General features: G+C 38.4%; 1 protein-coding gene across 3 annotated transcripts in view; it reads left to right on the plus strand.

Annotated features, from left to right (window-relative positions):
- The window catches only part of TAF1B (TATA-box binding protein associated factor, RNA polymerase I subunit B), a 66230-nt gene that overhangs the window by 27006 nt on the left and 16113 nt on the right, over positions 1–23111 (plus strand). For 2 of the 3 annotated variants that reach the window (XM_028099624.2, XM_028099623.2), the window contains one exon: positions 1646–1745. The exons of the other annotated variant lie outside the window; for it this stretch is intronic. In XM_028099624.2, coding sequence (XP_027955425.1) covers positions 1646–1745 — 100 coding nt within the window. The remainder of the gene's footprint in view (positions 1–1645; positions 1746–23111) is intronic. 3 annotated transcript variants of the gene reach the window in all.

The following is a 23111-nucleotide window of genomic DNA, read 5'->3' on the forward strand; positions in this document are numbered from 1 at the left end:
ATGGTGGGGGCTTTTCATGTTTTATTGACTCTGAACTAATCCTCACACAGGGCTGGCATATGTGTATTATCATATGGGGGCAATGACTATGTAAATTATGAATATATTAACATCATAGAGTACTACATAGTTATAAAATGATAAGCATGCAATACATCCTGTATATGAAATAATATTAAACCAAGAATGTAGTTCTGAAATAATATGAATACTGATTACAATGCACACATACTTTTATGTAAATGAAAGAAATGAATAAAAGTCTAAATGAGGATGGTTTTCCCTCTAGCGCTGTTCTAAGGAAGCGTGCTTTATTGTTAAACTTAATCCAACACCATTTTTACATAAAATTTACTTTAATTCTCAACTTTCAGTAGACTAAAATAAAGAAATCACATTTTTAATTTGAAATTAAAGTTGAATCAATATTCGTTCACACACAGAAAGCTAGAAGTTAGATGTCAGTTTAGCTGTAAGAATAACAAAGATTTTAATGCAAAACATTTGTATACTAACTTATTCCTGTCTTTATCTTATTTTCCTTAACCATTTTCATATTTTAAAACTCTAATAGATAGGGGTCCCTCAGTGGCTCAGTTGGTTGTGTCTGCCTTCGGCTCAGGTCATGATCCTGGAGTCCTGAGATCGAGTCCCACGCCTGGCTCTCTGCTCATTGAGGAGCCCGCTCCCTCTCGCTCTGTCCCTCCCCCCTGCTCGTGTTCTCTTTCTCTCTCTCTCTCAAATAAATAAATAAAATCTTTTAAAAAAATCTAATAGATATATATATATATGGCCTAGGTTGCAATACCCCATTCCTCACTCTGTGTTCTTCCCTGCTTTATTGTTCTCCTTACCATCTTTACCCACTTAACATACTATAGATTTCATTCATTTGTTTTGTTTGCCATCTCTTTTCATGAGAACATAAAACTCCTTGGGAACAAGAATATTTTCCTATTTTGTTCATTGCTGTATGCCCACAGCCTCAAATAGTGCTGGGTTTTAGTACTTGATAAATTTCTGTGACTTAATGAATGAATTGTAAATAAATATATATGTGTATTTATTTATATATATGTGCTATTTTCTCCAAACTCAATTTACTCAAAATATTTGATCAGCTGCTATGTACTGGACGTTGGGATGGAGTGGTAAGCAAATGGGCACGGTCCCCTCCCTGAATTATCTCTAGGGAAAGGCATCTCCTGTGCACTCTTGGAGGGACTGAGGACAGGCGGGTAGACAAGGGAGGTGTTCTAAAAAGGAAAATGGACCCAGGGAGGTCTCCTCAAGAGAGTGATTTAGAAGAGCAGATGCTCATCATGTGAGGGGAGCTAGGCATAGAAGGATGCTGTGTCTGCAAGCCAGGTGGTGAACTGACAAATAAGACACATACTTCATAGAAATGTTTCATCTTGTTAGTCAGAAACTTAAGGTATCATTAGATAATTGGCTAAACGTTTTCTCCACACATGGGTGTAGAGAATAACTGATCTTTGCAGATTTATCCTCCTTAAAAACATGTGGGAGATGCAACGTGCTCAACTGGTTCTCACCTGGTCTTTGAAACACAGCTTCAGCTCATTTGTCCCACTTTGCTAAATCAGTACATACTCTTATTGACACTTTCTTTTCGAAAATACAGATTCGTTGAAGAGGGCCATATTCCTTACATAAATGCTTTTCAGCATTTTCCAGAAGAGATGAAATTATATGGGCGTGACAAAGGAATCTTTGCTATAGAGGCAAGTTACTTTCTTTTTTACTTTGTAGTCCCTAGTAAGATGCAAACGTGGTATGGTGATTTGTATTCCTTTCCTGACTTATTATTTGGTGTTGGGGGTTTTTAAAAATGGCATCTAGTTTTTGTTCTGCCCGTATGTAGAACATTAGTCATAATTTAATGAGGAATGGGATTATTATTTTTTATTTCCCTCATGTGGTCTCTTCTAATCCTTTAGGTTCTCCTGAACATACAGCTATGGTGTGAGGTGTGTGCACTGTCAATAGGTGTTTGGTTGAGACTAAACTTTAGAAGTTTTCTATAGAGACCTTTAGGTAATTTCAAATTTTTTAAAAATGTTTTTTGTTATTTGCATACTATATTGCTTTTGAGAAAAGAGAAGAAAGTTATTCTCTTGTTTCAAGAGGTGCTATTTTAAGTCCTTTGCTTCTTGGTTTTTTTCTAGATCTGTTTTGATGTCTCCAATGGAAGGGCTTCTGTCCTTTAATTACGAGTCCTTATCACTATGTGTAGTGCTCAAAGATTATCTTCTCTTTGTTCTTCATCGGAAGGTTTTCAGTATGCTAAATAGTAACATTAAATATTATCCTGCTTGCCCACTTAAGGATTTATTTTTATAGGCCCTCCTAACCTTCACAGCCTTAAATTATTTGTGGTTTGATTCAAGAGACATTTGTGACCCCTACCAAACCCCTGCATAAGTGTGGTTCACTGTCATCCCAGTTGTACGTATGAGCAGACACCTCAGGGAGACAGAATGAACGCCAAGGCCATACGGTTGGTGGCCCCAGACTTGGAGCCTTTTATTCCTTGTATCATCTTTGGCTCTCTCTGCCTGCCATTCTGCCCTCCTTTTTACACTATTTCTTCTAAATGCCTAAATCGGTGCTGTGAAAAAATATTTTTGAAGCATTGAGCCAGAAGTGATGGATGATTGGCAATGCAGACAAACAAGCTTGCAACATTCCGTAACCTTTTACGTCTGCATTGAATTTAGAGTATTGGCCTCGGGCGCCTGGGTGGCTCAGTTGGTTGGGCGACTGCCTTTGGCTCAGGTCATGATCCAGGAGTCTCTGGATCAAGTCCCGCATCGGGCTCCCTGCTTGGCGGAGAGTCTGCTTCTCCCTCTGACCCTCCCCCCTCTCATGTGCTCTCTCTCTCTCTCATTCTGTCTCAAATAAATAAATAAATAAAAATCTTTTAGAGTATTGGCCTCTATGAATGATTTGTAGGGAACATTAGATTTTTAAGCCAGAAATGGCTCTACCTTCAGAATATCTCGTGCAGGAGCCGTTCCTATGAATTTAGAGAGAAGAAGCAAGTTTGGAGGGGGGTCCCCAGGGCTGCTTCCTCGTCGTCACCATTTAGCGCACAGCCAGGAGAGCTGACAGGACAGCTCCACGTGCGCTTGTACTCGGGCAGCACAGAGAAGGGGGGATAGATGCAGCTACCACTTAACCTGGAAAAAACAAAGAAATAATAATAATAATAGTGGTAGTGCTTATTCTGTACCAGGCCCTGTTTTACATATTTTATAAACTCTTTTATTATTCATATCAACCCTATGAAGTATGTATTATTATTATTTTTTAAGATTTTATTTATTTATTTGAGAGAGAGAGAGACAGATGGTGACAGAGATAGCAAGAGAGCACAAGGCTGGGAAGAGGGAGAGGGAGGGGGAGAATCAGGCTCCCCACGGAACAGAGAGCCCAATGTGGGGCTCGATCCCAGGACTCTGGGATCATGACTTGAACTGAAGGCAGACGCTTAACTGACTGAGCCACCCAGGCGCCCCCGTATTATTATTATGCTTATACTACGGATGATGAAACTGAGACACAGAGAGATTAGGTAACTTGCCCAGTATCCTCACTCTGAACATAGTCCAGCATGGCTGAGGCAGCCTTAGTTTGGAGGGAGACAAAAAAAGTGGAACCATACCAAGTAGTAAGGGTGGGGTGAGGGGTGGGGCAGGGACAGCAGGGTCAGGAAGTGGAAGTAAGTTATTGAGGCAATATAGAAGCTCCGGACGTGGCCGGGGCGGGGGGTGGGGGGGAGGCGCACCTGGGTGGCTCGGTCAGCTAAGCTTCCGACTCTTGATCTTAGCTCAGCTCTTGATCTCAGGGTTGTGAGTTCGATCCCCTCATTGGGCTCCGGACTGGTTACCAAAACCAAGAGGTGGCCCTGTGATAGACATGGCAACCAGAACTGGAAGGCTGGGGATAGAGGATCCAGCTGGAGGATGGTCCAGGCTAGAAGTGACAGTGTGGGTACATGTGTCCTGGCATGAAGCACAGGCTAGGTAGCCAGAATAGGCTTCCTGAAAGATGGGTCTTTATGAAAATTTTCTTAGCTTAGGCAGGTTGTGATCATTTATTTATTTATTTATTTATTTATTTATTTATTTATTTATTTTTAAAGATTTTATTTATTTATTTGAGAGAGAGAGAATGAGAGATAGAGAGCACAAGAGGGAAGAGGGTCAGAGGGAGAAGCAGACTCCCTGCTGAGCAGGGAGCCCGAAGTGGGACTCAATCCCGGGACTCTAGGATCATGACCTGAGCTGAAGGCAGTCGCTTAACCAGCTGAGCCACCCAGGCACCCTGATCATTTATTTTTAATTTTAATTTTTAAAAATTTTAAATTTGAGTAGTTGACGTACAATGTTACATTAGTTTCAGGTGTACAACAGAGTGATTCGGCGTGTCTCTACGTTTGCGCTGTTCTCGCCACCAGTGTAGCTGCCATCTGTCACCATACAGTGTCACCGACCAGAGTCCCGATGCTGTACAGCTTATTCCGGTGACTTAGTCGTTCCGTAACTGGAGGGTTGCGATGATTTATTTAAAGAACTAGGGACACAGAGGACACATCCTGTTTTTCTAGTCAGCACTCCAGCCCCCAACTAATTTTTCAGAGATGTGGTGGAATAGCTGAACTTGAGTAAAGTCAGGGAGATATTTACAAAGTACAAGGTTCCCCTACCACCTCAGGAGCCCTGTTTGCCTCTAGGAAAAGAAAAACACAAGTTTTTAGTTTCAGAATTAGCCTGCATTCGAGGTTGATTAGTTTTTCATCTTTTTAAATAGCATCCTGTGCTCAATGAGACACGTCTGGATTTCATGGGTATGCCTCGGACAATACTGATGCTACCCTAAAACTGTCCCATAGAAGGGGTTTTTTCTTAATAATTGCTTTGAGAATCTGTATAATTCACTAATTAGTAGTATCAAATTTAGCTGCTAAAAAATTGTTCATGGCTAGACATTTAGTTCAATAATTCTTGGTGTGTGTCTTTACAGTTAAGTATTTCTAGAGGGACCAGTGGAACTCAGTTATCATTTTTGCATTAATCTCTCCAGTGTAGTCTTGGCTAACAAAAAATTCTCTCTCTCTTTCCTCTCTTTCCCTCCCTTACCCTCCCCTCCCATCCTCCCTTCCTTCTCTTCTCTCTTAGCTTCCAGTCCGGTCTGTATCTTATGTTCTAACCGCCTGGGCTTTAGCCTGATTTCTCAGAACCATTCACGACTCAAGTTATATTGATCATTTTTGCTTGGTTTAGGTTATTTGTACTTTTTGCTGGTGCCCAAACTTACTTATATTTAACTCCCAAGCCAAATTATAAGCTTCTAGGGATAAACACCAGAATCTTTTACATGGAATCATGGAATATTAAAGCTGAGGGAAATTTAAACATGCCTTAGTCCACATTTCTTAGTTTTTCAGTAAGGAAACAGGCTTAAGAAAAAAATGATTTGGGGGCGCCTGGGTGGCTCAGTTGGTTAAGCGACTGCCTTCGGCTCAGGTCATGATCCTGGAGTCCCGGGATCGAGTCCCATGTCGGGCTCCCTGCTCTGCGGGGAGTCTGCTTCTCCCTCTGACCCTCTTCCCTCTCGTGCTGTCTATCTCTCACTCTCTCTCTCAAATAAATAAATAAAATCTTTAAAAAAAAATGATTTGGGAATAGGTAAACCCTCTACCTCATTAGAGTTTTCTTGAGGATTATTTGAGATAATATCTTCAAAATACAGGTATATCATAGACATTGAAATGGACATTCCTTCCAGATCCCAGGATGGAAAAGCTTTTCTTCTAAGGAAAAGATTAAGAGTTATCCTCAAGCTACTCAGGGGAAAAAAATGTATCATTTTTGGAAATTAAAATTTTCATTTTAAAGCTCTGTTATAAACAAAACAAAAAACCTATGCATATGCCCATTTCTGAGTTTGCTACAGGGAGGTGCCAGGAAGTTCATGGATATGACTCTTGCTTTTTATTACAGTGTTTTATAATTTTGGTTACCATAAATTCAGCTTCTTGCAAAGGATATTGCTCCCTGGGCTGAGTTTATATGCTTGGGAGTAATTACTAACCAGTAATTTCCTTTTGAATTAAGAAATTTGGTTTCACTTTATACTCAAATAGACACTCAAATTTCACTCTATAAAATAATTATTTTTAAAAATATATACCTTGTCCATTCAGATAGTAATAGATCCCATTATTGCCACATGTTGAAATGACTACAGGAGTGACTTATAGTGCACAGAACCAAGGGACTGCTACAGTCATGGCCAGTGTGGCTTATGTTTCCCAGAAGCCTAGCTCAAGCCTTTAGCCAAGATTGGCTTTGCCCACCTATAGGCAGTGTGGGAAGGAGTGCCTTCAGTTATAGCCACATTTATTTCTGGTGGTGATTCGGGGTTTCAGCCTGAAATATTATGTTCTCACTATGGTATCAGATCTAGACTGTTCTCTGCCCCTCCTAAATTTTTGTAATTTGAGACTTAAATTTTATAAATTAAGAAACAAAATTCATTATTTTACATTTACTTGCATGTTTTATTTATGCTCTGAAACCATTCAAATACTAATTTTTACTCATCCTATCAGTTACTGAGAGAGGTGTGTTGAAATCTCCAGTGTCCTAGGATTACAACTTTTTCTTTCATGTTCTATTGGTTTTTGCTTCACGTATTTTGGAGCTTAGGTGCATAATAATTGGGATATTTTGTCTTCTTGATGAACTGACTCTTCTTACTATGTAATGTCCTTTTCTGCCGTCCAGTAATATTTGTTTTCATATCTACCTTGTTCAATGTTAATTTAAAAAAAAAGTTTGCCTAATATACCTTTTGGAAATCTTTTATTTTTAACCTGTGTCTTTATATTTAAAGTGGCTTCCTGGTAGACAGTTTGTAGTTGTCTTGATTTTTTTTTTTATTTATGCAGTCTGATATTCTCTGCCTTAGAATTACATGTCTGACCATTGACATCTAATGTAATTATAAATCCTGCTGTTACTTGTTTCATCTAGTCTTTATTCTGTTTTTCTTCTTTTCCCACCTTCTTTTGCATTGACTTTTTTTTTAATGATTCTGTTTTATCTCCATTATTGATATATTAACTATACCTCTGGATTTTTTTTGTGAGATTGTTCTAGAATTTATAACATTCATCTTTAACTTACCACAGTCTACCTCAAGTACTAGTATACCAGTACATGTATAATGTAGGACCCTTGCAACAGTATACTTTCATTTCCCTGCTCCCATCTTCTAGTGTCAAACATTTTACTTTTTTTTTTACAATTTATTTGTTTTTTATTTGAGAGAGAAAGACAGAGAGCTCAAGGAGGGAGGGGCAGAGGGAAAGGGAGAGAGAGAATCCCAAGCAAACTCCCCACTGAGCATGGCACGGATGCCAGGCTCCATCTCACAACCCTGAGACCATGACCTGAGCCAAAATCAAGAGTCGGACGCTTAACCGACTGAGCCACCCAGGTGCCCCTCAAACATTTTACTTTTATCTGTTATAATTTTCACAAAGCATTGGATTATTTTTGCTTTAAAAATTCATTTATCTTTTTAAAAAATAAAAATGGGTAAAATGATTTTATATTTACCTACATATTTGCTTTTTCTGGCACTCTTCTTGTCTAAAAAAGTCCTTTAACATTTCTTACAGTACAGATCCGTTGGCAGTGAATTCTTTTCGTGGTCTAAAAAAGTCTTTATTTGCCCTCATTTTTTTTTTTAAGATTTTTTATTTATTTGAGAGAGCAAGAGCGTGGGCATGAGCAGGGGAGAGGGGCAGAGGGAGAGGGAGAAGCTGACTCCCCGCTGAGCAGGGAGCTGGACTTGGGGCTCAATCCCAGCACCTTGGGATCACGACCTGACCCGAAGGCAGACACTTAACCTACTGAGCCACCCAGGCACCCCTTGCCCTCGTTTTTGAAAAGACATTTTCACTAGTACAGAAATCTGGGTTTGTACTTAATTTCTTTCAGGACTTTAAAGATGTTTCATTTTCTATAGGTAGGCCTGCCTGGTTTCTTTCTTTCTTTTCCCCCCAGCTTTATTGAAGTATAATGGACAAAACGGTAAGATATTTAAAGTGTACACCATGGTGATTTGCTCTGTGGGTAGCTCGTGAAGGGATTCCCCCATTGAGTTAACTAGCACATCCATCACCTCAAATAGTTGTCTTTTTGTGTGTGTGTGAAGTCATTTAAATTCTACCTTCCTAGCAGATTTCAATTATATAATACGATGTTATCAACTATAGTCACCGTGTTTTACATTGGATCCTCAGACCTTACTTATCTTACAGCTGAATGTTTGTACCCTTTTACCAACCTCTCCCGATTCTGCCAACCCCCAGCCCCTGGCAAGCACTTTTCTACTCATTGTTTCTGAGTTTGACAGGGTTTTTGTTTTTGTTTCTTAAGATTCGACATATAAGTGATACCATGAAGTATTTGTCTTTCTCTAGATTATCCAATTTAGCTTAATGCTTTCAAGCTCCATCCATGTTGTCACAAATGGGAAGATTTCCTTCCTTCTTGTGGCTGAATAATGTTACATTGTGTGTGGGTGTGTGTGTCTCCTACCTTCTCTATCCATTCATCTGTGGATGGACACTTAGGTTATCCAACTCTTGTAGGAGTTTTATGGTTTCAGGTCTTAAATTTAAGTCCTTAATCCATTTTGAGTTGATTTTTGTATATGGTGTTAAATAGTGGTCCAATTTCATCCTTTCACCTGTGGATGTCCAGTTTTCCCAGCACCATTTATTGAAGACACTATCCTTTCCCCAAGTATATTTTTGGTTCCTTTGTTGTAAATTAATTCATAAATGCGTGGATTTATTTCTGGGCTCTCTGTTCTGTTCCTTTGATCTACATGTCTGTTTTTATGCCAATACCATACTGTTTTGATTACTATAGCTTTGTTATATAGCTTGAAATCAGAAAGTGTGATGCCCTCAGCTTTGTTCTTCTTTCTTTCTTTCTTTCTTTCTTTCTTTTTTTTTTAAGATTTTATTTATTTGACAGAGAGAGACAGCGAGAGAGGGAACACAAGCAGGGGGAGTGGGAGAGGGAGAAGCAGGCTTCCCTCAGAGCAGGGAGCCAGATGCGGGACTCGATCCCAGGACCGTGGGATCATGACCTGAGCCGAAGGCAGATGCTCAATGACTGAGTCGCCCAGGCACCCCTTTGTTCTTCTTTCTTAAGATTGTTTTTGCCTATTTGGGGTCTTGTATGATTCCACACAAATTTTAGGGATTTTTTTCTATTTCCGTGAAGAATGCTATTGGAATTTTGATAGGAATTGCATTGAATCTCTAGATTGCTTTGGATAATATGGACATTTTAACAGTAGTAATCCTTCTGATCCACATGCACAGAATATCTTTCCATTTACTTGTGTCTTCAATTTCTTTTATCGGTGTCTTATAGTTTTCAGTGTGCAGATCTTTTACCTCCTTTGTTAAATTTATTCCTAGGTATTTTATTCTTTTTTTTTTTAAGATTTTATTTATTTATTTGAGAGAGTGAGAGTGAGAGAGGGCACAAGCGGGGTGGAGAGGGAGAAGCAGGCTCCCCTCAGAGCAAGACCCTGGGATCACAATCTGAGCTGAAGGCAGACAGTTAACCAACTGAGCCACCCAGGTGCCCCTTATTCTTTTTGATGCAATTGTAAATGGGATTGTTTTCTTAATTTCTCTTTCTGATAGTTTTCTGTTAGTGTATAGAAACACCACTGATTTTCATATATTGATTTTGTATCCTGCAATTTCCTGAATTTCTTTCCTAGTTCTAATAGTTTTTTGATGGAGTCTTTAGGGTTTTCTATATGTAATACCATGTCATGTCATCTGCAAACAGAGACAGTTTTACTTCTTCCTTTCTGATTTGATGCATTTTATTTCTTTTTCCTGCCTAATTGTTCTAGCTAGGACTTCTAATACTATCTGGAATAAAAGTGGTGAGAGTAGGCATCCTTGTCTTGTTCCTGATCTTAGAGGAAAAGTTTTTAGCTTTTCATCATTGAGTACACTGTTAGCTGTGGGCTTGTCTGATATAGGCCTGCCCGATTTCTGATTCTTATCTTTTCTATTCTGTCAGTCTTATCTTTTCTATTCTCTATGTAATGTGTCTTTTTTCCTCCAGCTGCTTTTAAAATTTTTCTTTTTATCACTGTTTCTCATCAGTTGGATTGCGATGTGCCTTGGCATGGTTTTCTTTATGTTTCTTCTGCTTGGGGTTCATTGACCTCAGATCTGTGGGTGTACAGTTTTCATCAAATCTGGAAATTTTTCATTCATTATTTCTTCAAATATTTTTTTCTGTCCTCCCCTTGATTTTTTTTCTGGGATACCAGTTACATGTTACACCATTTGATAGTGCCCACAGCTCACTAAGGCTTCGGGAGTTTTTGTTTGTTTTTTATATCTTCTTTTTCAGTATGTTTTGTTTTGGGCAGTCTCTATAGTCATGTCTTCAGTTTCACTGATTTTTACTTTTTGAATGTCTAATCCGCTGTTAAACTCAGTAAGTGTGTTTCTTATTTCACATCCTGTGCTTTTCATTTCCAGAAGTTTCATTTTAGTTTTATTTTTTCCATTTCCCTCATTATGTTTGTTTTCTTTTACATTCTTGAGCATATTGACCATATTTATAACAGATGTTTTAAGGTTCTTGTCTAATATATCCTATTGTCTCTGTTATTGCTGGGTATGTTTCTATTGATTGGTTTATCTCTTGATTATGTGTCACATTTTCCTGCTTCTCTTCATGCCTGGTAATTTTTGATTGGATACAGACATTGTGAATTTTATGTTGTTGAATACTGGATTTTTGTTCTGGTGTATAATTAGGTAGTATGGAGATCAGTTTGATCCTGTAGAAGCTTGGTTTTAAGCTTTTTCATTGCTGGTCCAGGGCCTTTGTTCTAACTTATCTTTGCTACTATGGCATGTTCCCTCAGAAGGCTCTATCTGGTGCCCCCAATGTTATGCAGTCTTTCCACTGCAGCTGGTGCCTTGTATGAGCTCTGGGAATTGTTTGGATTCATTGGGAAAGAATCCAGTGATTTTTTTTCCCCCCTTGGCCTTAGGTTTTTCCTCACACAGCATGAATCAGTACTGAGTCAAAGACTTGAGAGGACCTCTTTGCAGATCTCCAGAGTTCTCTCTGTGTATGGTTTTATCCTTGCTGGTACTCTGCCTGCAAAGTGTAGCCACCTCAGCTTTCAGGAGCTCCAATCTCTGTCTCCTCAACTTGGCAAGACCACAACGCTCCATTTCACTCCCTGGCTCCCTGCACTGCAGCCTGGAAACTGCCTCCAAGCAGTAAACTAGGCCATTTATTTCTCTTCTTTCAGGGATTATAGTCCTATGTTGTCCATTGCCTGAAACTGTTGTCCACTATCTGAAACTGTTATTTCATGTGTTTTTCCACTTCTGTGTTTATGGTGGGACGTCAGTTTCCACTGTATTTAATCCTTGATGGGCAGAAATGGAAGCATGCCAGATACTAATTTTTAGACATTTAGAAGTAGACTCAATATTCAGATTTTTTGGGGCGCCTGGGTGGCTCAGTTGGTTAAGCGACTGCCTTCGGCTCAGGTCATGATCCTGGAGTCCCAGGATCGCGTCCCGCATCAGGCTCCCTGCTCAGCAGGGAGTCTGCTTCTCCCTCTGACCTTCCCCCCTCTCATGTGCTCTCTCTCTCTCTCTCTCTCTCTCTCAAATGAATAAATAAAATCTTTAAAAAAAAATTCAGATTTTTTTTAGAGAAGTTTTACCTAAAAAAAAATTATTTCTTGAATACCTAAAGTATCTCACTGCTCATTCATTTCTTGGATTTAAAAAAAAAATATATAATATCTATTTATGAATGTTATCACTAATCTGATCTTTGCTTAAAAATTTTCCCCTGGCTGGACCATATTATTGGAAGGTCATGGTTGTGGGCTTTTGTTTACACAAAATACTTGCCCTAGTGATAATATCTTTTGTTGACTATTTTAAGTTAATCTTGAGTGAGGGGACAGGAGTAATATAGGGAAGTGATTTCTTCTAGAGATTTTGGTAGAAAGTATAAACATAAAAATAATATGAGATTGTGTCTTGGTAAAAATAACCACTGCACTGTGCCTTTTCTGCTTATATCTTGGAGTATCTTTTTGAAATAAACTTCTCATTCTGGAATAATTTTAGATTTACAGAAAAGTTACAAAAGTAAAAATAATACAAAGGACACCCATATATCCTTAACCCAGATCAACTGCTGTTAACATTTTATCCCATTTGTTTTATCATTTGTGCTGTTCTCGCTGTCTGTCTATTGGTCTATCTGCACAATTCTATTTCTGAATCATTGAGGGTAACTTACATCTATCATGGCCCATTACCCCTAAATATTTTAGTGTATGTTTTCTAAGAATAGAGATATTCTCTTTTTTAACTACAATTTAGTTAACTCTTCATTTTTCTAAGAGCTGCACTATACAATATGCCACAGTTTACTTAACTAGTTCTTTATTGATGGAGTTTTGTACTTCGTGATAAAAGGCTAAAGAAGGCAGTTAGGTAATGAAAAAAACAAAGCAAACAAAACTAGAAACCATCTAAATGTCTGTCAACAGGAAAATGGATAAAATGGGACACACTGGTATATTAAACAGCTACAGCCATAAGCAATGTAAATGAATCTAAAAGACATTCTATTGAGTGTAAAAGGCAAGATGCACAAAACTACACACATAATGATGTATTTGTATTCAGTTCAAAAAGAAGGTAAACTATTTATTTAGGTATGTTTGTGTGTATGATAGTATTTTTTAAAAGTAAGTTTGTGATGAGCAAAATTCAGGATACTAGTTATACCTCGAAGGGGAGGAGAGGCAGAGGGAAGGGTAGGGAATGGGTGTACTGGTAGATGCAGCGGTGTTGGTAATGTTCTAGTTCTTAAGTTAGGTAGTAGATTCATGGGTGTTCGTTTTATTATCATGCTTCAAGATTACAGGTATGTTACATGTATTCTCTTGTATTTTTCAAGATTTTAAAGGCAACTAGAGGATGTTGTCCAAGTAGAATTTCTAAAACAGGAGTAAAAGACAATATGTGGTGCGTGGGTTTGTTTGCCTATGTCCTGCATCCCCAACTACTCTTTGAACAACATTTAATGCTTCTATTTTTTTTATCCATAAGACCTAATATAATTCTGTAGACATGGTAAGGATTCAGTCTGTGTTTATTGATTAAATTATTTGAAATAACTAAAAAACAATAAGTTTAAACAATTCATTTTCAGGAGATTTCAAATTGATCTATTGGGGACTTTTTTCCACCCAAGTAGGAAACTTTCAGATGTATTTAGTACATAAAATATGAGGAGGCCATTAAACAGTGGCATTTGATGGAACAAATAAAGCATTCTACTAATATTTTAGCAATAAGTGTAAAAGGGACATATCTTCAATGTATAAGCAAGGACATTGAAAATGTGAGTTATGGGTGTGTCACTATCACTCATGAAAACCAGTGTGTGAGATAAATAATCTCATCAGTTAATTTGTACTGTTCACCAGTATACTAAAACCAATAATGAATTACTCTGGTCAGAAAATACATGTGTAAGGCTATGTTGAGGATACTTCTTTTGGGAAAATCACACTTCATATTTGCTATGTGAAACTGGTGATTTCATGTGGATTATCTGTAATTTAGTTTGATCCTCGGCCAGTACCCCCAGGACCCAGCACACCCAGCCTGGGTCTCCCCTCTCCTCCACTTCCCGGGAGAAGAGAGATGGGACCTAGGTTTTACACTAGCCAAAAGAAAACGGGGTAATGACAAAAGTCAATCTGTGGCAAACATAATCACATAACCCTTCCAAAATCAAATAGAAACTACTTGGGGGTCATCTGCTTTCCTGGATAATAGCTTTTAATCTCCGTTAGTACAGATATGTGAAGTTTGAACAGAGGTGTGCCACAATCAGGAGAATATTTGGACAACAGACAAATCTTAAGAAGGAGAACTCCAATAGGTTTTTCCTAGCTCTCATCCTGGGCCCCAAACAAATTGTAATTCCCTATTTAGTTGGCAAGTCCTCATTCGTTATCAGTTCATAAATTTGTGTTTGTTCATAAGGTTTGTCTTTGTGCAAGTTAACAATGTATTTCTAAAATAATCTCATCCCCAGGACCAAGACTATATTTCACATAATGTGTTCACCACAAACTTCCAGACAAGACTTTGAACATAAAAAAGTATTTTATGTTACTACATGGTAGATTTGCAACCATTAAGATAACTCCAGCAAATTAAAAATGCAAAGTGAACTGTTTTGTGAATCATGATACATGTGGAAATCATTTTATCCTTCCTCCATAAACAATATATTGACATGCTTTGTCATTACTTCTGACATTACTTTTATTTCTTACTAATTTTCCTTTGTAATAAGAAAGTCTTGTTTTAAGTTTGGACTAACAGGTGCATGTAGCATTAACTTTTTCTCAGCCGAATCTTTGCTTCAAAACAATTATAAGAATAAGTAAGGGTGAGGCACTGTACTCTTTTTTTTTTTTTTTTTTTTTTAATAGCTAAGCAGGAAGTTCACCTCTGACAGGGTATTGTAATCAGGTTTATCACCAGAGCCTGCTGTTGTGTAACAGAAACTCTAGCTTGTCCTTACCTGTCTCGAGGCATTGCTTCATGAAGGAAAATAAACTCACTGGAATATTTGTGAAATTCAATAAAATGCTTTCCCAAGCACTTCGTTTTTAATGCGTGCTACAAGAATTTATTATAGCTTTGTGGTCTTTTAAAAAACATATTAACCTTGTGATTTCTTACTATTGTAATTAAATGAATTTGTCTCACTCCAGAAGCCCTATGTATCATATTTGCCATACCTTTTAGACACATCTTCGGCCATGTCTAGTAATAGTTCACATTCCCTCTCTCCTGTCCCCTCCTTTTTTCAAGAAGAGGGGGAAAGGTTTGGGATGTCTTCAAATGACTGTTTATTTAATTGACAGGCAGCTTTTCTTCATTGTATGCTTTGCCTTTGCTCACAAAAGTGCATTCACTGTTCCATAGTATGTTGAAACTTTTCAATGGAAATGGCTTTTTGTTAACAAAGGAAGCATTTTCTTCCCTCCTTCCATGTCTTCGCTTTCTCCAGTAAGTCTTGGCTTCTTCAGCAGCTGTACCTCCACCAGAAATGACAAAAGGTGCAATTGTTCTAGGAGATGGCGGTGGAGATAATGCTGGTGGAGTGTTTTGTGTGTGGGCTGCTGGGGACTGTTTTTCTTCTGTGTTTGGTTTTGTTTTGTTTTTGTTATTCTAGAAAGTTGAGCACACCTTAAAAACAAACCACCACTCCCAAAAAGAGCTTTAAAGACCCTTAAACCTTTATCCTGGGTGACCTCTTCTTTTCCATTAAGTTGTTCTGTTAGTATTTAAGTGGGCCCCTCTGTCCCGATGACAACAAACCTGACAGAACTCACTTAAAACCGAGGGAATGGAATACAGAATACGGAGTATTGATGTGGTTTGTTTTCTTTTTCCAAGCAGGCCATGAAGACTTGAGTCTTCCTGCCATTACCCTCCCTGAAGAGCAAAGCTCAGGAGGAGAGGTTAAGGTTTAGTGAGAGTTATGTTTTAGTGTTTTCCTGAGTTATGATTCTCAACTCCAGATGGATAGGCTCTTCATCTTATTTACTTATTTAATTTAAAGATAACCTTTTCCTGAGTTATGATTCTCAACTCCAGATGGATAGGCTCTTCATCTTATTTACTTATTTAATTTAAAGATAACCTCTTTTTTCTGCCTCTGCCTCTTCTGCTGCTTTATTTTTGACTTAAGTTTCTGGAGTATGGTGCTGATTCAAAGCATCGTTTAAACTTCTCGCAAAAAATCTTTCAGTTCATCTGGTGGAATAAGCTAAAAATGTAGTCTCTTTCAGGAACCATCTCTATGCAGAGTCCCAAGTAATCAGATCGCAGCTCAAACCAAAGCTGGGCCTAGACACACTTGTGTCTCTGTTATAGATACTGCTTAATCTGCTGAGGACTTACAGACAGTAGGGTACATATATCTTTTCAATATTGATTTTCTTTATTTTTAGATATGTTAAACCCACAAACCAGTTTCTACACAGAGAATATGTCATATCCATGTTATTCGCTGTGCTCCTTGACAGTGTTTCTAAATCCTCTCAAGAATTAGGCATTTCGTCATCCCTCACTAGACTCAGCAAGAAGGGATAAGAAGGAAACTGGAAATTCGTTTTGAAGTACATCTCCAGTATTTTGAATGTTGATCAGCAACATTCTGATCTTCTCTCTGAATGAGTAAAAAGAAAAGATGTAATGCTGGTTCCGCCAAACCCACTGAGTGGCACTTTGCCAAGATGATTCATCCTGCCTCGGAGCAATCTTACACCCTTTGTGAAACTAGGTCCCTGTCGGTTGAAGGAGGAAAAAGACTGCCCCAGAGCTGTCAGTCACTCCTTGAGCACCTCCAAGTGAAGGTCTTTGACTCTTCCAACTTCACTCTAGCTTTGTTCGCCGTCTTACTCTGTAGGCCGTATGCAGCATTTCGGATTGTTTGCGCAACCTTTGTTAGAATGATAATGCGGCAGGTTTAAATCTACCAGAGGGAACTGAGGTGCTTGTAATAAGAACAGGTGTTCTCAGTTTCCCTCGCTCCCACTCCACCTTCCAGAGTCACCACTGCCAGACAGCATGAATAGAAACCAACTGATGTTTTCTTTTGTTCCTCTCCTCCCACAATATCCTAACCATCACTCATATATGTGGGTGCACTTCTCTTTTCAAGCTTGTGGAGTAAAGCCATCTGAGGCTGTCTTCCAGGCTGCAGGAAAAATGAGGATGGGAAGCCACTGCATTTTATTTTTTTATTTTTTTGGGTACGTGCATAAGAATATCCTGTAGAGCTTGTGTAAAGCACAGATTCTTCGACTGGATGCCAGAGATTGACTCATTAAGTCTGGAGTGGGATCTAGGAATATGCATTTTTAACAACTGTCTTGCAATGATTCTGATAAAGGTGGTGCTTTGTGCAGTACAGACTGGTCTTATCTCTCTGCCTCTTTCTTCCTTTTGTTATTATTCCATCTTGTTGCACAAAAGATTCCAGCTAGAATTAGACTAGTTAGATAACCAAAGGGCCAGTACCAAACAAAATGTCATTATACTGTGCTACACCTGCAAAGTTTTAAACAGGGTTCTGGCAGTCCTCTTAATTCCACTTGAATCCACCAGAGATTCCACGCACCAAACGGAAACACAGTACGAACAGCAGCAGCTTCGGTGAGACCCTTTCCTTGGGTGTGTTCTATACATGAAGGCGTTTTCTAAGTCAAAATAAGACTGTACTAACTAACACAGCCATTAAATGTTTATGGTAATTATTATATGATAGTTATCCATGTTTTAGAATCCGATCAGAATTAGAGCCCGATTCCCCTTTGTGGGCTGAGGACACCGGACAGAGACACAACATGTCCCACTGGGGTCGTACTCTGTAGAAGAGCGCTGCGGGACAGTGCTGCCGGCCTCCTGCCCGAGGTCAGGTGCTCTGCTGCCCACTGGGGTCTTACTCTGTAGAAGAGCGCTGCGGGACAGTGCTGCCGGCCTCCTGCCCGAGGTCAGGTGCTCTGCTGCCCACTGGGGTCTTACTCTGTAGAAGAGCGCTGCGGGACAGTGCTGCCGGCCTCCTGCCCGAGGTCAGGTGCTCTGCTGCCCCGCAAACTAGCCTGCCTTCGTTGGAATGGGAGCAGATGTATAGGGGGGTTAGTCCATAGCCAAGCCCTGTAGGGACAATTTGGCCACCACTTCAGGTGTTGTTGGGAGCAAAGGGTAGCATTCTGGTCCTTTTGATGACGTCCTCTGGGACAGGAATGGCACGCAGTGGTCACGTTCAGTTCTGACTCTTCCCTCATTTGAGGCACTAAGAAGACAATCCCTTTCGGTATTGTACTAGAACCATTAAGTCATCATTTCTGTCCAAAGAGACCTGGAGCAAGAGATTCTGCAGATACTGGTATTTTCTTCTTTGCTCAGTATATTTTGTCTCCTGGCAAGGCAGACCCATACTTTAGTGTCATATATCTAATAATTACAGTTTCATAAACTCCATCTCCCCTATGTAGGGTTCTTTTGTTAAGGTATTTTATAGAAGATAAAGTAGATATCAGCAAGTAGTTATAGATTTTGAATGTTTGTAGTAGATTTTACATATGTTGACCTTTTTTGTCATCTTTTTTATTCTAATTATGACTTCTCTAATATGTTGTGGGTTTTTTTTCCCTCTAGACAGATGTTATTTAGGTTCTTCTTTTATACTTTTTAAGAATTGTGGCAAAATATACATAACGTAAACCTTACCATTTAAACCATTTTTAAGTGTGCAGTTCAGCGGAATTAAGTACATTCACATTGTTGTGCAACCACCACCACCACCACCACCATTCATTTCCAGACCTTTTGCATCTTCACAAACTGAAACTGTCCCCATGAAATCCCAGCTCCCCACTACACCCTGCCCCCTGGACCCCCAGCCCCTGAGGTCCGTCATTCTACTTCCTGTCTCTGTGAACTTGACTACTCTAGTACTGCGTGTAAGTAAAATAACACAATATTTTTCTTTTTATGTCAAACTTACTTCACACAGCATAATGCCTTTAAGGTTTATCCGTGTTGTGTAGTGTGTGTCAGAAATGAACATTTCTTTTTAAGGCTAAATAATATCCCACTGTATTTATATACTACATTTTGTTTATTCATCCATGGACATTTGGGTTGTTTTCACCTTTGGCTATAATGAATGATGCTACTATGAACATTAGTGTACAAATATCTGTTAGAGTCCCTTCTTTCAGTTCTTTTGGGCATCTACACAGAAGCACAATTGCTGTATCATATGGTGATTCTATGTGTAATTTTTTAGCCCACTATAATATGTTTTTGAATACTTATTTTTTTTTTCTTATGAAAGAAATATATTCAGGGGCGCCTGGGTGGCTCAGTCGTTAAGTGTCTGCCTTCGGCTCAGGTCATGATCCCAGGGTCCTGGGATTGAGCCCCGCATCGGGCTCCCTGCTCTGCAGGAAGCCTGCTTCTCCCTCTTCTACTCCCCCTGCTTGTGTTCTGTCTCTCGCTGTGTCTCCTCCATTTGACTCTGTCAAATAAATAAATAAAATCTTTAAAAAAAAAAAGAGAGAAAGAAATATATTCAGAGTGACTAAAAGAAATGTAGGAAACAATGAAATGTATAAAGAAGAAAATAAAAATCACCCACAATCCAATTTCTCATGGATGCCATTAACATTTAACATTTGGTATTTTTGATTGTCTTATTTAATGTACATAAACATATTTGCAAAATTAGGCCTGAAGACTATATACAAATTTCCCTCTTGCTTTTTTAAACTCAGCATTGTACTATGAAAATTTTCCTAAGTCATAGAACAGCCTGTGAAAATGCTTTTTAATAGCTGCTTGATATGTATGCATGTAGTGTGTATCTAACGTGGATGTCCAGTAATATGGAAGTGATGGGTTCATAGAGGGGAATATTTTCCAGTCACTCAAAATGATGTTTTCAAAGGGTATCTCCTGACGTTAGAAAATACTCACAAAATACAATGTTAGGTGAAAATAGGAGACAAAGCCGTGTACATCTAATTCAGTTTGTACAGCAGTTCTCAGACAGATGGGAGCTTAGCCTAAGAAAAGGGTAAACTATTAGATTTTAGTAGAAGAGTGACATACCAGATGTGCATTTTGAAATATCACTCTTGGTGGTAGCTAAAAGTGGCAAAAGCAGACATGGGGATACTGTTTGGTTGGGAGTCTGGTCTGGGGTGATGGAGGCTTAGAGTAGAAGAGTAGTTGTAGATGTGATGAGAAATAGTAGCATTCCAGATCCAGCTTTGAGGTAAACAGTCCATATTCATGTGGTGTGCAGGGAAATGGAGCTGCCAAGGATGGTTCCTAAATGTTTGGTTTTTGTGACAGGGTGAGGAACCCTGATGGGGGGATAAAATTCAGGGGTATGGGAGATGAAAAACTCAGTTTGGAACATGTACATTTGACATAGTGGAAAGATATTCCAGTGGAGGTGTCAAAGAGGCTGTTGAATTGAAATCCCAAGGTTATAAATGCGGATATGCCCCAAAGGGCTAAAAGTCCTCCAGCATGCTAACAGTGGCCTTCTCTAAGTTATGAGCAATTTTTATTGTCTTTATTATAGTACTTTATATTTTGTAAATTTTCTGTAATGATCATGTATTATTTTTATAATCAGATTTAAGTGTTGCTGGAATACATTCATCATGGCATTATTTATAGTAGTATAAAAATTGGAAACAACTTATATGTATAACAATTACAGAAGATTGGTAAAAAATAAGCAGAATGATCTTGAAAACCCTGTCGCCACCTTTTAAAAAAAAAGGTTTTCAGCGTTATTCAAAAAGGAAAAGTCTGTTTAAAAATAAATGAAAAATTTAAAAGTGAAGTCTACCATACTGACTTGAAACTAGGAGAATCTAGAATCTATTGTAAACTGTAATATAAATCTATAGACTTGCATTATTAATAATTAATAATTATTTTATCCTCAGATCATACGTGAAAGAATGGTAGGTAGTCTGTTTGTCACCAGGTATTTAGTTTGACATGCCAGCTTTTAGTGTGGACATTTGAAAATATATTAAATCTTTGTAGTTTGCCAGATTCCTTTTCATTAAGGACCTTACAATTACTAGTCATGAATTTATCATACATTAAATTGTTTTTTTGAGATGATTATTTTCCTAAGGGGAGCATTCACTGCTCTAGTGTTTATTTTGTTTGCAGATAAAAGTGCTTAATTACATTTCCTACCTGCATTATTTGAAAGGATTAGAGTTGCCATGAATCTCGTCAGTAATGTTGAAATTATTTTAACTTGAAAAGATGCTTCAAATCTTGTGCAAAATGAAGCCCATTTGCTTACAACTCCATCCCAGCATTCTAAATGAATTAATTTTATAAAGAAAAAAGAAGACTACTTCTTCCTAAAGGTCACTGAGAATTGGTTTTCCTTTTTTCACTTTTAAATTAACAGAGTAGAATACAATTTATAGTACTTTAGTGTACAAGTAGAATCACTCTGTCTCCACATTAAAAAAAAAAAACTTAAAAGGCAACACTGCTACTTTGGATTGACAGAAATTTACTTTGTAGTCTTCAGCTCAGGTTAATCGTATGTTAATAATACAGCATAAACCAAAGGCCTTTTTTTTTTTTTTTAAAGATTTTATTTATTTGTTTGACAGAGAGCGAGAGAGGGAACACAAGCAGGGGGAGTGGGAGAGGGAGAAACAGGCTCACCGCTGAGCAGGGAGCCGGACTCGAGGATCATGACCTGAGCCGAAGGCAGACGCCTGATGACTGAGCCACCCAGGCACCCCCCCAAAGGCCTTTTTTTCTAATAAAACTCAAAATAAATATAATACAGATGAGATTGTAGCTTCAGGCAAAGTAAAATCAAGCATGGTTATAATTTTAGAAATTAACAGTATGATTATCTTCTATAAGCATATCCCTGCACCATTAATAGAGCATTTCCTTGTCCTTTAAATTGCATATGAGTTGAATTTACCAAAGTAAAATTTAACAGAGAAATATTCATTCCTTTAGTTGGCGCCCAAACACACTCACACATTTAGAAGATGGGCAAGACATGATTTAACAGCAATACTTTCACAAGCAACTGGGGGGATTTTAATTGATTATTGAATTGGGAAAATTTTTGCTCAGAATACAGAAGAACCTTCTAATGACTAAACCCATTAAAAATAGAATTGACTACCTTCGGGGAAGGTATTGAGTTCCTATCCCTGGAGATTTTTAAGAAGGACCAGACATCTGCCTGCTAGGGATTTTGTAAAGTTGGACCATAAACTTCTAAGGGTGTTTCCAACTCTGAATATGCCAGTTAGATTATTTCTTCTACAAAGTGATGTATGAAGTATTTCTGTTATACGCAATGGTTTACTTAAGTGGTATTATCTTTCTTGCCACTTTTTGAGGTAAACTAGACATACAGAAAAGTGAACATATCACAAATGTACATAGCTTGATGAATTTTCACAACCTAAACCAGTCCCTAGAGGGAGGAACAACATTACTAGCACCCCTGAAGCTCCACCCTGTTGCCCACTCCCATCATTACTTCCCCCCATTACTTCCCCCACTCCCAAGTGGTCACTACTCACTCTGTAGAAGCTTGGTGCTGAGTTGCTGGGCTTTATACTTTATATACCTGGGATCATTTTCGTTTGCATCTGGCTTCTTCCAATGTGATGTTTTTGAAGATTCATTCATGTCCTTGCAGGCCGAGCATTCATTTCCTTGCCATGTAGTGTTCCATTATGAGACTGTATCAAAATTTACTTATCGTTAATGGCGTTCGGGTAGTTTCCAGCTTGGGACTTTTACAAATAGTGTTGTTAAGAACGTTCTAGTACTTGTCTTTCCGTGGACATCATGCACATTTCTGCTGGGGATACGTAGCTAGGGGGTAGAATTGCTTTGCCACAGAAGGTACACACGCTCAACTTTAGTACGGCCAAACAGGTGGCCAAAATGTTTGTCTTCAGGCCCAATTTTGATAGGGTCCTACCATATGAGAAAAGTTAGTTTTTCTGAAATTCCATAAGCTTTGTAAAAAAAAAATCTTACTTGAGGTACTTGATAACTTTCTATTTTGTACTATATTTTCGCATACCTTATCTCCCTTTCCAGGTTATAAACTCCTTGAAGGCATTGTTTTATTTGTCTTTACATTTCCCAAAGTACTTTGCATAGAGTAGACTCTAAATTTATTATTTTTATGTGAATGGATGAGGAAATGAGGAAAATTATATGTAGTATTAATTTCAAGGATGTTTATAAATTGCAAAAATAAAAATAGCATACCAGATAAACTACAGGGGTGATCTTGAACAGAATACATTTATTAATAGTAGCTCATAGATTTTCCTGGATT

Source organism: Eumetopias jubatus, unplaced genomic scaffold, assembly GCF_037043125.1.
Source record: "Eumetopias jubatus isolate StellerSeaLion01/CBP00866 unplaced genomic scaffold, mEumJub1_p1.0 scaffold_9, whole genome shotgun sequence".
In the NCBI taxonomy this organism is placed as follows: Eukaryota; Metazoa; Chordata; class Mammalia; order Carnivora; family Otariidae; genus Eumetopias; species Eumetopias jubatus.